The sequence below is a fragment of the Microtus pennsylvanicus genome, chromosome 2, assembly GCF_037038515.1.
Source record: "Microtus pennsylvanicus isolate mMicPen1 chromosome 2, mMicPen1.hap1, whole genome shotgun sequence".
Taxonomy (NCBI): Eukaryota; Metazoa; Chordata; class Mammalia; order Rodentia; family Cricetidae; genus Microtus; species Microtus pennsylvanicus.
The window spans coordinates 104,166,077-104,180,491 of NC_134580.1; the positions used below are offsets into that span (position 1 = coordinate 104,166,077).

Consider the following 14,415-nt stretch of genomic DNA (forward strand, 5'->3'; position numbering starts at 1 on the left):
TTTCAAAGCCGGAAATAATTCAGGCTGGGCTGACAAAACATCTGCAAGCGATGAAGAGGTCAGTGCCACCAAGGAGAAACTTCCTGTGCTGTCCTCGGAAAACAGGGAAGATTTCCCAAGATTAAACCTTTACCCATCAGAGGTTCCATCTTGTGAAGATCCAAGTTCACCAAAAGGCAGAAAGCCTAAGATGTAGGGGGTTCTCTGATCCTCAAAAGGCACTCCCTAGAAGTGCCCCCCCCCCAGGGCCAGCACACAGATGACCCAGCTGTGGTTAAGGGGGTCAGGCTACATTTAGATGACAGCAGAACTTGGCGGTTTATCCATGTGGTGGGTGGCCATGCTCAAAGGGATGCATTTGGGAGTCAAGTTGATGGGGATAGTTGTGATGATTAGTCTAAATCATCAACTTGATGAGCTCCAGCCCCACTTGAGAGACTCCCAGGTATGCCTGTGGGAACTGTCTTGAGGAGATAAATTGAGTGGGAAGACATGCCCACTGTGGTCAGCACCATTCCCTGGGATGAATCCTGAACTGTTAAGGTAAGTAGTAACAAGGAATTCACCTAGGACATGGAAGTAATAATTGACAAGAAGAAACAGGTATGGAAAAAGTTGTAGCAGAAGAACTGATAAGTTTTGTAATCAACTAGACGGATAAGAAGGATTCAGTCCAATGAAATACCACTGAGAAAAAACATTGAGTGATCTTTAAAGCTAGCATGGGTATTCAACTGGATGCCAGGCTTATAGGGGAGTAAGAGTTGCCTTTCTCTTATCCACTAGACATTGTGACAATCATAAGTTTTACACTGCTGGCCCTTCTCTTGTCTACCAGACATTGTGACAATCTTATGTTTTACACTGATACACTGTTTCTCAGGTATCTATCCTTCAGAGACTGACTATTACAGAGAAGTCAAAACCAATCCCAGCACTCGGGAGGCAGAGGCAGGCGGATCTCTGTGAGTTTGAGACCAGCCTGGTCTACAAGAGCTAGTTCCAGGACAGGCTCCAAAACCACAGAGAAACCCTGTCTCGAAAAACAAACAAACAAACAAACAAAAAAAAAACAGCCTCTTTCTATCCTTCAAGGTTCCTTGGCTGGGGCATGCACTATATGGACATAAGAAAGATCAGCAGAAGAAACCAAACATTTGAATTACATGTGTATGCTCAGGAGTTGCACACAAAATGATTCTCAAAAAAAAAAAAAAACCCAGCTAACTGAAGCTTGTGTGGCCCCCTGAAGTACAGACAGGAATAGAGGCATGAGGCTTACCAGGCTTAGGGAGAGTGAGGTGGAGATGCATGTGGTAAGTGTAGCTTGTCTTGTACACAGACAGAAAGCGCTTCAGGAAGGGCAAATCTGTCTCCACGTGAATGAACAGGTGCTAGCTGTGGTCTTAAACACTACTCTCTGACTGGTAACAGTTCTTTGGAGGGAATTACTGACCAGAGAGCTCCCTTTGAAGGATTAATTTCCCAAAGAGACTCTGTCTGTGGTTCTGTGAACGGTGCCCCCTTTTCAAAGGGACCAGCCCACTAGAGTGCCCTGGTCACCGAGCACCTCAAGAGAAGACAGGTTTTCCCCACAGCACTCTGCCTGTCTTTCTTTGGAAAATTACTTGTATCTTCCACTTTTAAAAGCTCACTCAGTACTGACCAGTCATAGTTATAAAACTAATGAAATAAAAAATTAAAGCATTTTTTTCTGACACATTGACATCTACAAAGCATGTAAAAATGCTTTTAACTACTCCAAATTTTGTTGCATTGCTATGAGGATGATTAATGCGGAATCTAAGAATGATAACTTATAGAAACAATGCAATAAGCCCAGTCGCAAAGTCCTCCTTTAGCATACTGCTCTGTCAAAGTCAGGCAGCACTGGATAGTCAAGGAGGACATTTCTCAAGTTTCGAAGTAACTTAAGGACTGGGGAATCAAGGCCACCAAGAACAAGGCATCAGTGTGCCTTAGTTGTACTGAAATTACAACCAATCAAACAGTGGCCCACTAGTCCCAAATAGCTCTTGCATTAGAACTAAAGTCAGACATACAATTTGAAGAATTTTAAATTTGGACTAGCATTTCAGAGAGTTTTTATAAATACAAAGTTAAACGAAGCAATTTTGTTATAGACTCGGGGATACAAAGACTCAAATGGCATTTGTAAACCGAGATATTTATAAGTTGAGTCACAGGCACACCGCAACGCTGAATGCATGACTCACGATTTGCATCTTATGTGCAATTAGTGTTTAAATGTTACGGCATCATGCCAAAGGCATGCGAGCTGTTTATACGGTCAAGGACCTCAGGATTGCTCCATCATGGCTTTTCTTCTGAGTTTAAATTACTGTCTTTGACCAGGTCCGTCATGTTTGTCTGATGGAGGAAAGATAGGTCTGTCTTCTTGTGTTCCATTCTTTTCAAAATGAGCCCAAGTTCCTTCTGCGGTGTACACGGCTTCCAATGTCAAGTCCATGGTTGCCGGTGCAGCTTCACACTGCTCTTTCTGGTCGGGCTCTCGCTTGTGAGCAGTAGCATGGCCCTTCCTTTGGTTCATGGAATGTAAGATCTTGGTTTCCCTGCCCCGTACCATCCCCAGATCCCCTTGTTTATGCTGTCCTCTTGCTGGAATGCACACTCTGGAAGGGCAGGGATCACTTCCAAAAGACTCACCATTGTGCCTTCAGAGGGAAGACCCAGCATCTGGCAGCACAGAACTAGTGAATAAATATTTGTTCCAATGGATGAATCAAGATGATAAGTAAGGCTGATTGCACAGTATGATCCAGAGTCAAGGCTGGATTTATGTATTGAAACCACACAGGAAATGGTGACGACAAATCCCTAGTGTGGGGTCAGCTGTAGGAACACGGAGGGGACAGAGTTTGGAACCAGTGTCAGAGGTACGGCACAACATACACAGTCATTTTATAAGAATTAATCAAGAATCCCAATTTCAAGAGTCCCTTTCTTACCTGGGACTGGAAGACAGATGTCTCGACTGCTTTTGGGAACTGACCCTACAGCTATATTTGTGTGCCATAAGATAGCGTATTTATAACTGCATTCATTATAATGTTTCTACAGTAAAATATATGGACGAAAGGTAAATGTTCACGGAGGTTGGTTGGATACATTGCGATATACTCATCCAATGACAAGCATACGACTCTAGAAAACAAGCGAGCTTTCTAAATTCCGAGATGGGAAATTTTGTATTTTTACTAAGTGAAAATAAAAGCATCACGTAAAACAATGTCTGTGTGTCATGACACTTTGTATGTTGAAGGGGCTGGGGTATAAAGTGAAGACCACCTCTATACATGCGTATAGCTTGTGTGTGTAAACGTGAAGAAACTGAAAACTGAAACATAAGATTCCACAAGCCAGAGTGTCTACCGTTTACCCGTCCCCAGAAAGAGGACGGCAACGAAGACTGCTCAGGAAGAGGAGGTGGTCGATGCGGCATTGATCCCATGAAAGAAGCTCTCTGTATTTCCCAATGTATTTTATTCCCAAAGCACATGGGGCAAGTATGAGATACCACTTCTGTGGGAGGCTTTCCAGGTCCTGACGTTCACCTCTAAGGACATTTGAAGAAAAGATGCAGATCTTTTTTTTTCCTTCCTTTCTTTTTTGGATTTCTCTGTGCAATAGCCCTAGCTGTATTGGATTGGAACTAGCTCTTGTAGACCAGGTTGACCTTGAACTCACAGAGATGCGCCTGCCTCTGCCTCCCGAGTGCTGGGATTAAAGGTGTGCGCCACCATCACCCGCTTTCAGATGCAGATCTTTTCCCTATAGATTTAAAATGCACAGGATGGAGAGATTTCCAACTAACAATGAGGCTGTCTCTGTCTGGAAACAGTGAAGAACAGGGTCTCCAGGGCGCTCAGTGCTTCTCCGTGGCTGCGCGAGCAGGACAGAAGAAACAGAAGATGACCGCCACCGGGGAACTCAGCGACAATGAGAGCAGCCCACCTAGACACAACCAGACTGCCTGCTCACTGAAAACCATGTCCAACAAGTAAGACTAGAAAGGACCAGAGGGAAATTCCTTGCCCCATCGTGGGCCCATCTTGAATCGATTATTCTCCAATAAGGAAATGAATCAATAACTTCCAAAGGAATTTAAACCACTGATACACTTCCCTGCCTGGTACTAACGTGCTCAGTGACATGACTCAGATCATTTTATAACTTATCTTCAACGCGATTGCAGGTGCTCCTCTGCAGCAGGTTTTACGGAGAGGTTGCACGTTCTGCAGTGTGCACTGAGAACTGACTGCGTAGCCTTCATTGCTCTAAAGGAAATGCCAGCTCTTAGGAATTCAGAAGCTTCTCATTGTTAGGCCCCCGCCCCCAGACTATGGGACATTGCTAAAAAGACAAGAACAGCATCACATGTCCTTCCCTTCCCTTGGGCAAGACACGTTGAGATGCTCTGAGCCCTCTAGTTGTCAATAGATGCGGTTATAGAACAGTGCGCCCTCCTCCGCTTTAAAGCCCCAGTGCTTCAATATTTTGCAAATCAAGGACAACTGGGTATGTTTAAAATATGCTGCGCTCTTGACTCCCTCCCCGACAAGCACCGTCATAAAGGGGCGCACAGGCTCATCATTGATTCAATTTAGTTCTCCATCTCTGTTTGGTCTACCTGCACCACCTGGTGGTAGTGTATGTTAAGTGCGAAGTTGTATGTGTGTGTGTGTGAGTGTGTGTGTGTGTGTGTGTGGTTGGGGGGTATGTGGAAAAGAGAATTTTAGTACTTAAATACTCATTTGGACTGATGATACAATGGCTTCATACTAAATATAAAATACAGGCTTGCTCAGTAAAGGATAGGCCGGAACTCATTTTGGAGAGCAAAAGGGACCTCTTACGTCCATTAGTTAATGACCTTATAACTCTGTTCAGGGTTTATCAGTTATTTATTATGCAATTGCTCTCAAGGGGGGCATAAGTCAAACACCAAGGCAAAACCATTTTCCTATAAAAGAATAATAGTTTTACCAATCATGTGTCCCTTTGCTTCCGTGAACCATCAGTATAAATAAATCACAAGACACAGGATGTAACAGCGACAGAGCAGCACCGGCCCCATGAGACATGGTCATTGATTTAACACCTGAAGCAGGAGCTGAGCCATGGGGAAGTCCAGTGACTGGTCCAAGGGCACACTGTTTGCTAGAATCAACATCCAATAGGAAGCTAGATCCCTCAGCCTAAAGACTCACACACAATGGTGTAATACCTGGGAAAAGATATGTCCTTGCTTGCTTAGAAATACCTGCTTTCAGACCCTGAGTGGTGGACTATCCCCTGTATTCTACTTGCAAAAAACCAAACCAACCAACCAAACCACTCCCCCCCCCCCCCAATTAAAAAACAACAACAAAAAGCCATGTAAGGTCAGGGAGCCTGTGTGGGTCCCTGTATGCCCATATGGGTTCCCTGCATATATGTTATGGCTAAGTAGGTGTTCTTGTGGGACTCCTAACAGTGGGAGGGAGTGAGGGCTCTGGCTCCTTTGTCTACTTATGGGACCCGTTTCCTCCTACTGGGTCGTCTTGTCCAGCCTTGATGTGATAGCATGTACCTGGTCTTATTGTAGAATGTTATGCCGTGTTTGGCTGATGTCCCTGGGAGGCCTGTTCTTTTCGGAGGGGAGATGGAGGGAGCACGGATCTGAGGGACAGGGAGATGGGTGGAGGGAATGGGGGGGAGGGGAGGGAGAGGCAATTGCAGTCTGGATGTAATATATGAGAGAATAAGACTAAAAAAATAACATAAAGATCGTCTAACTATTTAAAAGCCTGTATACATGCTCTTGGAAATGTTTCCAAGGTCTGAGCAGCGGCTGTGTTTTAAAGATCTAACATTATTTCCCTTTCTCCTTGTAACTGCTTGAGAATCAGAGGGCTGGTTCCACAGAGCCGATGCCCACTTGTAGATTTAAACATAAGCCGTGTTCATAGCTCCCCCTTATGACCACTCAACATTACACAAGCCTCCTTCTAGCCCTGCTGTTTCATCCACCAAACAGCTCACTGGTTAAGTTTTAATTGCTTCCAATGAGGTCAGCAAAGGTATTTATTGAAAATCTCTGAATAAAAGGCTCCACGCACACACACAAGCGCACGCGCTCACACACGGAGAAAACTCTTTTGCCTGTTGATTTATGGAAACAATTATGATTCTGCTGGAGGATTTCTCAGCTGAGAAATAGTTTGTAGCTACAGCAGAGAGGCTCAAGTTGCACGAGGCAGGCAGCAGACACGGACCTCTTGTGTACCCAGCTGTTCTAAACAGAACAAGTAAGTTACTGTTATTTGTCTTTACAGAAACGCTGACTCTCTTCTGAAAGGTTTTCTCTTTCTGTGGTTACGGTACTGCGGGGGGGAAAAGGCGTTTGAACCGTAAATATCTGCAGAAATATGCTGGAGTATGTATGGAAAGAGAAGCTGGAAGCTCTCCAGAGCAATCCCGACACTTAACTTGAAAAATATGGGCAGTTTAGGGGGAAATAATTATTAAGCACAATGTAAAAGCATATGCTAATGAAATCCAGGGACAGCGTCTGTCCTCCACTGATAGTGGCTATAAAACTCAATTTGAGTCAATAGCTCTAAGTACAGGGAGCTCTTAGCAAGACAGCAACCGGAATGAATGGTGCGGTTTTATTGTGATGGCTCTCCCTTAATGCCTGGCTCTTCTCAATTTGCATGCAGAGTGGCAAAGATGCTAATACCCTCTGTGGAAGGTGTTTTAAGCGTGCCTTCGATGCTTAACTACACTGTGTGTTATACTACTTACTCACTGAAATTGATACAACCAACTTTTCTCTTCCTCTCTCCTCCCCACCCCTCCCCATTCTTTATCTCTCATTGTGAACAGAAGTCAAGGAGCACACGGCAGTACAGCAACTGGCCTTGCTGCAAAAGCCGTGTGTATAAGGATTCATCTCTCAACTGTGTTACTGAAGGAGGAATCCTGCTATTGGTATCCGAAGCTAAGAGATACACTTAAGAGTCTGGAAAGAGCGACCACCTTTTCTCACAGCAATCTCCAGTGCCCAGACAGGAGGAGGCCCATGACCTAGGAGTGGCAGTCAGCCCAGGATTCGGTTCTCATTATGTTATTCATGAACACCCGGAGCACTACACTATAATGCGCAAATGGATACTGACATGGATCCTGCCACCTCTGCTCTACAGGTCCTGCCTCCACCTCGTCTGTCTAGTGGGCACTATGTCTTTAGCATGCAATGACATGACTCCAGAGCAAGCGGCCACGAATGGCAACTGTTCGAGCCCTGAGCGACACACACGGAGTTATGATTACATGGAAGGAGGGGATATAAGGGTGAGGAGACTGTTCTGTCGCACACAGTGGTATCTGAGGATTGACAAGCGAGGCAAAGTGAAGGGGACCCAGGAGATGAAGAACAGTTACAGTAAGTGACGTCTTTATTACAGCCCTGGTGAGAGCTTTCTGTTTTGTTTAAAGCTCACCTTTTGGTGGCATGTTCTTCTTTCTTCTGGGGTGGGGCAGGGGGGGCAATGCAGTACCAACTCCTAATTTCTCTACATTGGGGTTTCTGCAACAAGTCTCTAAAATATCTGTGAGAACAGGGCAAGTGTACTCATCTTATGGCTGGAACTGACAGCACAAGGCAGTGGAAAATCCTTACACTGTGGCCTAAATCCAAAACGCTCTTTGGTAAGAAAACGTTTCACAGACAGTCCTCAGGCTGACATATGTTGTTCGCCTAGCAAAGTCCGTAGAGGTTTGCTTACAGCTCTCAGTAGGGGTTCACCAAACTACCAGCCCCGGGTCTGAGGAACAGAGACGGGATCTGCCTTTATAAGTTGTGTTGCCTTTGAAAGGACTTTGTCATGGTGCAAACCGGTTCAGAATCTACTTTCTGAGCATCCACAGCTGTGTGTTTCTAACACCGAAGGGGGTCTGCAGTGCCTTCAACCATCCTTAGTCTAATGAGCTTGTATTAGATTCTTTGGTCCCCTACCCAACAGATGACAGATCTTTCCATGGGTCTCTGCCATGGAACTTCTATGTTGCTTTATGAGGAATAGAACTGTGAGGAAGCAGAAGTGAGGTAGAGAGAAATTATGTCCAAGCCTTTCAGCTGGAGCACCCCACTCTCCCCTCAAGCCCCAGCTACCCTTTCTCCTTAGAATGTCAGGGCTTGCATTTTCATCTAGTGATTACAACTAGTAACTAATTTCAGTGGCGTTAAATTCAGCAGAGCGCACACTCAACGGTCGCCTTAAGCATTTAAAACTCACAGGTGGAGACAGGTTTGCCAGCATTACTAATAAGTGGACAGCATTGACTCTGTGTGTTTGGTAATATGTGTGGTGGCGTAGATGAAAAAGGATGCGTGGAGGTTAACAGTGTAGCTGAGTGTCTGTGACAGGGTCACTCCAACCTTTCCTTATCTGTTCTCCAAATAGTCTTTGAGATCTAACCTCATTGACCAATAGGCAAGAGTTTGGGGACTCTGTTTCCAATATGAAAATGATGGACCTCCATTTAAGCTATGGCTGATGGAAATTGTGGGTAAAGGAACCTGCCAGGTCTGGAAGACTAGTGCTATGGAATTCAGCTAAACAAACTGATAGCTGCTTCTATGTGAGCCATTGAATTTGGCTTTTCCATAGATGACAGAATCTGGGGGAAGGTCAGAATCTCAGCGGCAGTTACAGCAGCACGTGTTCTGTCCCTGTCTGTAAGTGACTCTGGGGACAAGTTCTTAGTTTTTCCATCCTTCAACCTGGAAACATGGATGAAGTTTTCAAAACCCTTTCTCATTGCCACAGTCTACTGTGTTCTAAATCAGGGACTGTACTATACAGTGCAAAGAAGCCTAACCATCCCTTTCCACAACTGTCACCCAAAGAAGGAGCTAAAAGTGTCTGCTATCTCTCCACAATAAGTCACGCAGCTAGGGCTAATTTCAAACTTCATAATGAGGTTATCATAGCTGGACTGTAGGCTTTTTCTACTTAAGGACTAATTCCTTTGGGTGCTTTCTACTAACTCATGCAAAAGGTAAAAAATAATGGGAGATAAAATTCAGTGAAAAAATGAGTATGAACAATTATTTGAGATTAAAGCAGTTACAATTGGAATGCATACATATATGTGATTTTTATTTTGTTTTGTTAAATTCCTTGAATTCATGAATTTCAAGTATTTGTACATACTTGCAAAGTGGTAAAATCATTTTATGTTTTGAAGCCTGGTTACCCTTGAGTAGCCCTAAAGCCCATTTGGCTCTCCCCTTTCCCCCAACACTGATTCTAGAGTAATAAGACAGACAAAAGTCTCGTCCCACATCACAGTACCTCTGTACTCAAAGAGACTGATAGAGTTTATGCAAATGACTTTCCCTTACAAGCTTTTAATAGTCTAAACTTACATACTTTCTCAAGATAGTAAAATCTCCTAGAAAGAGAAAACCTCACCAGAACCTTTTAACCAAACTATAAAGTGGTTGCCATGGCCCTGCCAGCCTACTTAAATGGACAGGTAAGGTTTCTCCAAAGTTAGACAGATGTCAAGGCATTTTTGTGTGTAGGAAATCCCAAGAGATAGAAGAAAAAAGGAAAATAATTTATTCAGAGAAAATTCTGATAAGCATCACTTGCTGGTTGAGGCAGCCTTGCTCATTTTAAGCATGAATACAAGCAGGGCACCTGCGAGGTTGAAGATACGGAATCCAGGTACAAGGAGTGTGGGCAGCTGGGCTTGTTTACATCAGCCCAAGAGGAGGCAGGCGAAATGCAATCACAAAAGCTGGGGATGGGTTCACAGTCCTCAGAATCAGCTCAAAGATCCAACCAGGAGGTTCCCCTCCTGCTGTCATTAGAACGACAGTTCAAAGTAACTGGATTCAAGGCAGCAGAATTCAGAAAGGAATAAAGCTCAGAAGTAAAGCCCAGATTTCCTTCCCATGGTCTGATGCCTTCCATTTCTATGCAGGTCCTTGAACGTCTTTGGAAGCCCTTTATAATGGCACTGGTTTTCGTTTTCTTTCCGTTAGCCACTCTCTTGGCTTTTGTTTGAGTGAAAGGAAACATGACCCGAGGATATGAATAATACTTGGCAGGCTGCTTGCTTCCCCAGCGAAGCATGGCACCCTGGGGTCCTACACATGCTAAGCACGCCTGTTACCCACTGAACCACATATTTTCCTCCAGGGAATATGCTTTATAAGACATTGATAGATATGGACCAGCACTTGGGGAAGAGGCGAAAGACCTGGGTACGGCACCCTTGCTTCCTTAAGTAGTGGGACTGGGATAGGTGTACCAAGAGCAGGCAGGTGGGGCTGGTGTTAGGTCACGTGCCGTACCTCAGCTCTTCAGGGGAATTGAAACATCACTTCAGTGGTGTTTGGAGCCTTTGTTTCAGTCTTCCCCCATGTTAGATTATTTTGCAGAAAATATCGTTTAGATCAGAATAAGTAAACTGTATAGTAAAAAACAAAGAAAGAAAACAAAGAATCTCAACCCCTCCAGACAGTTCACCAAGGATGAATGTATGGATTTTGGAATTCAGGAGGAGGAGACCACTGTTTGAACCCCTTAGGGCAGTGCAAGGGGGGTGGGGAGGGGTCACAGATCTCCTCTCTGTTCTCTCTGGTGGCCCCTCATTCAGCTCTACAGTAGGTTTCGAAATGACGGAACTGGACCTTAACAAGAAGAATAGACGCAGAAGCCCTCGCAGCAGGGGAACGTTGGTAAGTAGTTTCGTGGAGGGCCAGGGAGTGAATGGTCAATGCTTCCAGCGCTTCTGTTGTCAGAACCGTCCTCTTGGAGGCAAGGCCAGCGGCTGGCTCTAGATAATGATTGGAGCAGACAGCTCCTCAGCAGACAGAGGCAATCACTCCACACCTGACAAAAATAACACAGCTGGGAGTTGAGGTGCTGAGTGAGAGATGGCAGCAGTGAGCTGGGTGCCCGACAACTGCTCCGAGAGACAGATGTGGGCCAGAGGACCCAGCCCCTGACGATCAGTTTCCTGCTTTGTTTGTCTTTAGTCACTAAAATATTGTGTTCGCAACAATAGTTAATACCATCCGTTCCTCTGGAGAACTCCTTGATGACCAGAAGCCTCTGATCCAGGAGGAAGCCCATCTGCCTTTTTGAGCACTGTTAGTCACAAAGTAAGAAAGGGTTATTTGTTCTGAAAGTTGGCCAATGGCTTGGCAACATTCGCTCTTGGACTGGTAGGCTGTGATGGGATGTGGCCTCACAATTGGCGGAACACAAATAAACACAGCATTGTTGGATTTGACTTTGGCCACAGAACCTTCAGCAACTCAATTGTCAACAATTCCTTGGATGGGTTCCTGTCTGTGTTAGTCTCTATAGGGCCTCCCAGTCCACAACATCTCAGAACGCCGAGAGTGCAAACATACTCGGGTCCTATAGAGTTCTCAGTAACTGCTCTAGAAGAGCAACCCATACCATCAGAATAAAGAATCAAAATTATAAACGCAACACCTGCCTTTTAAAAAAGGATAAAGACCTTATCCACAAAAAGCTATAGAGTTCTGTGGAGCACATGCGCAAAACAAAATCCTAGAAATGATTGACAAGCTGGAATCTTCTAGAACTGGCAACTGGGATTCCTTATTAAAGGAATATCAAGTCTTTTAAATATGAGGGATGTATAAATTGCTGAGGGGCAGATTTAGAAATGTTAGCTACTCTATGAAAACTCAGTTTTCAATTGTTTTTTCCATATTTAGTTACGGCAAGTAACTGAAACTTACTAAATGCTAGAAACTTCATTAACACAAATATGCTCTCTTAATATTACCTCACTTAAAACGACCAGGTTTTAATGCTTAGTTTTTTTAGCTTTGATTGTTTAGTGTGTGTGTCTGTGTGGGTATGTGCGTGCTACTGCAGAGATGCTCAGTTTTTAATGCTTTGGTTTTTAGCTTTGATTAGTGTGTCTGTGTGGGTATGTGCATGCTACTGCATAGATGTCTAGTGGAGGACTCAGGTGTGAGGTCCCATGAACCCAGTGTTATGGGAGGGTTCTAAGCCGCCTGATGAGGGTGATAGGAATCAAACCCAGGTCCTCTGCAAGAGCAGTACAGGTTCTTTACCACGGGGCCATCTCTCCGGCCCTGAACTGACCATTTCAATGTTACCGTCATCTCTGCATTAGTCCAGATCAGACGGTCCTTTTCCTATGGCTGAGGTGTAGAAGCTCTCTCCACAGCCTGTGGGGTAGGAGAACCAAAGGCCAGAATGACCTAAGGCAGTAGAAAAAAGGCAGATTTTAGACACGTGGAAGGAGCTGCTTTCTCTAGACCTTTTTTCCCTTCTATTTCTCAATCTTGGCTGAATATTGTATTCATCTGGGACCTGTAAAAAATACTGATGCCAGATCCCATGCACCAGGACTCTCATTAACTTGATCTAGGGTGCAGTCTGGGCATCAGGAATTTTAAAAGCTCTCTAGATGATTCTGAGATGCGTCCAAGGCTGAGAACTACTGCACTGTGGGAATGACATTAGTGCGCTTGGGAAACCGTAGCTCGATTGAATCAAAATCCTACCAGGAGGGGAGGAGACAGGAAATCAGTATTCTTTACAGTTGTCCAGGGACGCTGTGCACAGCTAGAACTGCAAACTTCTACTTGGGGGGTGGAAGGTGGGAGGTGAGGGCTGGGGGATGGGGTGCAGCCTGAGCCGCCTCAGGGATGCTTACGAAGATTTTGGAGCGCTGGCATTTAGGGAGTTAAACTGGCCCCACCACCAGACTGGAGGAACGTATCTCTGAGTTGTGTATCAAGGCGTTCTTCTAGGCCCGCTGGACATCAACATGTGCTCAGCCAGCCTGGACACGAGTGTGAGGGCAGCCCTGTAGCATGACAGAAGAAGGGGACACAGCTGCTCTGTGACAGCTGCGGGAACGGGAGGCCCTGCGGGAACGGGAGGCCAAGGGCGGCACAGACACCAGTGTCTGCTGTGAACCCAGACACTTCTAAATTGGGCTTTTCTCTCGCAGAGCCACACGAGTAAACGAAGGCAAGAGACTGAAAATGACAGTTGGTCAACTTAGAAAATCCAGTGGGGACAAAACCATAGGTCCCCAAGGGATGTTCCCAGTCTAGTCATCTTTGCAAGGCTGGGAATTTACAAAACACGAAGGCAGTACTTTCTTCACTTTTTTTTTTAAATAGCAAATAGTTTTGGTAGAACGGTAACTTCTGTAGAATCACCGTGGAAACACAGTATCTCTACATTTAAATTTCTCATATGGCATATAACACATAGGAGAAAAGGGTAACCGCTAATCTTCCTACATTCCAAACAGGCTGAAATGAAAGGTCTTTTTCATTCACATGGCTTGCAAAGCTGTGTTAAAAGTCACTGGACAGGGAACAGAGAGATGGCTCAGAAGTTAAGAGCAGACACTGCCTTTTGCAGAGGCCATGAATTCAGTTCCCAGCACCATGTCAGGCATCTCCAGCTCCAGGAGCTCCCACACCCTCTTCTGGACTTCGTAGGCCTCCGTACTCACAGATGCACAGTCTCCTCCCACCATAGACATACTTAAAAATGAGATAAAAGTCACTGAACGTTTAAGTAATTCTTGGCCAAGTTTCAACTCTGGTTTTGAACTTACCTGTAGACCCATCCTAAGCAGAGGAATATTTCAAGAGTTTTAAATACCGTGCTTCAGCTTCCTTAAGCGGCATATTTTTCATTTTCCACAGTATTTCCCATTTTATGTTTGCATTTGAATTTTAGATGCACTTCTAGATAATATTGACAGAAATATTTGAGGCAAAATTCAGAATCAACCCAGTTTGCATGTTTTCCTTACGGCAGTTTTTCCAAAGTCTGTTTCTTAGAATACTGACGTCCCCCGAGATATTAGTGGTGTTTCCTCAAGCTGTTTCTCTGGATGGTTGACTGGGAAATACTCACTTAATAATGCTGAATTCGTCTCTTGCAGAATTCTCTGAGTTTATGTTACTCTATGGTTAGCTTCAGCTTCAAGGAAATAATACATGTGGGTTTCCAAACTGACTTGACAACAGAAAGCTCCTTTGTTCCCATTCTTCTCCCTATTCTGGCTTTTGGTAGAACATTTAAATTTCATTAATTTGAAACCTGAGAGCAAACTGAGGTCCATCTATGGAGTAGTCAAGAACTAAACCAACCTATCATTCAGTTGTTTGTCTGAAATGAAAGGTCACACAACAAAACTGCCCCATGATTTCAGAACCAGCGGAGCTCAGTTATGCTGAGACAGAAGCGTGCCTGTCAGTCTGCTTCAAGACCGTATTCTTACAGTGGTGAAGGGCTAAATCCAGATATTTCCAGTGAGACCGAAGTCTGAATG

The 14,415-nt window shown here is 44.6% G+C and overlaps 2 protein-coding genes across 2 annotated transcripts in view; one reads left to right on the top strand and one right to left on the bottom strand.

Moving 5' to 3' along the window:
• Fam227b (family with sequence similarity 227 member B) overlaps positions 1 to 14,415 on the bottom strand; it is a 151,457-nt gene that overhangs the window by 46,539 nt on the left and 90,503 nt on the right.
• Fgf7 (fibroblast growth factor 7) overlaps positions 6,057 to 14,415 on the top strand; it is a 53,759-nt gene continuing 45,400 nt past the window's right edge. The window contains exons 1-2 of the mRNA XM_075962046.1: positions 6,057 to 6,332; positions 6,913 to 7,471. Coding sequence (XP_075818161.1) covers positions 7,186 to 7,471 — 286 coding nt within the window. The 5' untranslated portion in view covers positions 6,057 to 6,332; positions 6,913 to 7,185. The remainder of the gene's footprint in view (positions 6,333 to 6,912; positions 7,472 to 14,415) is intronic.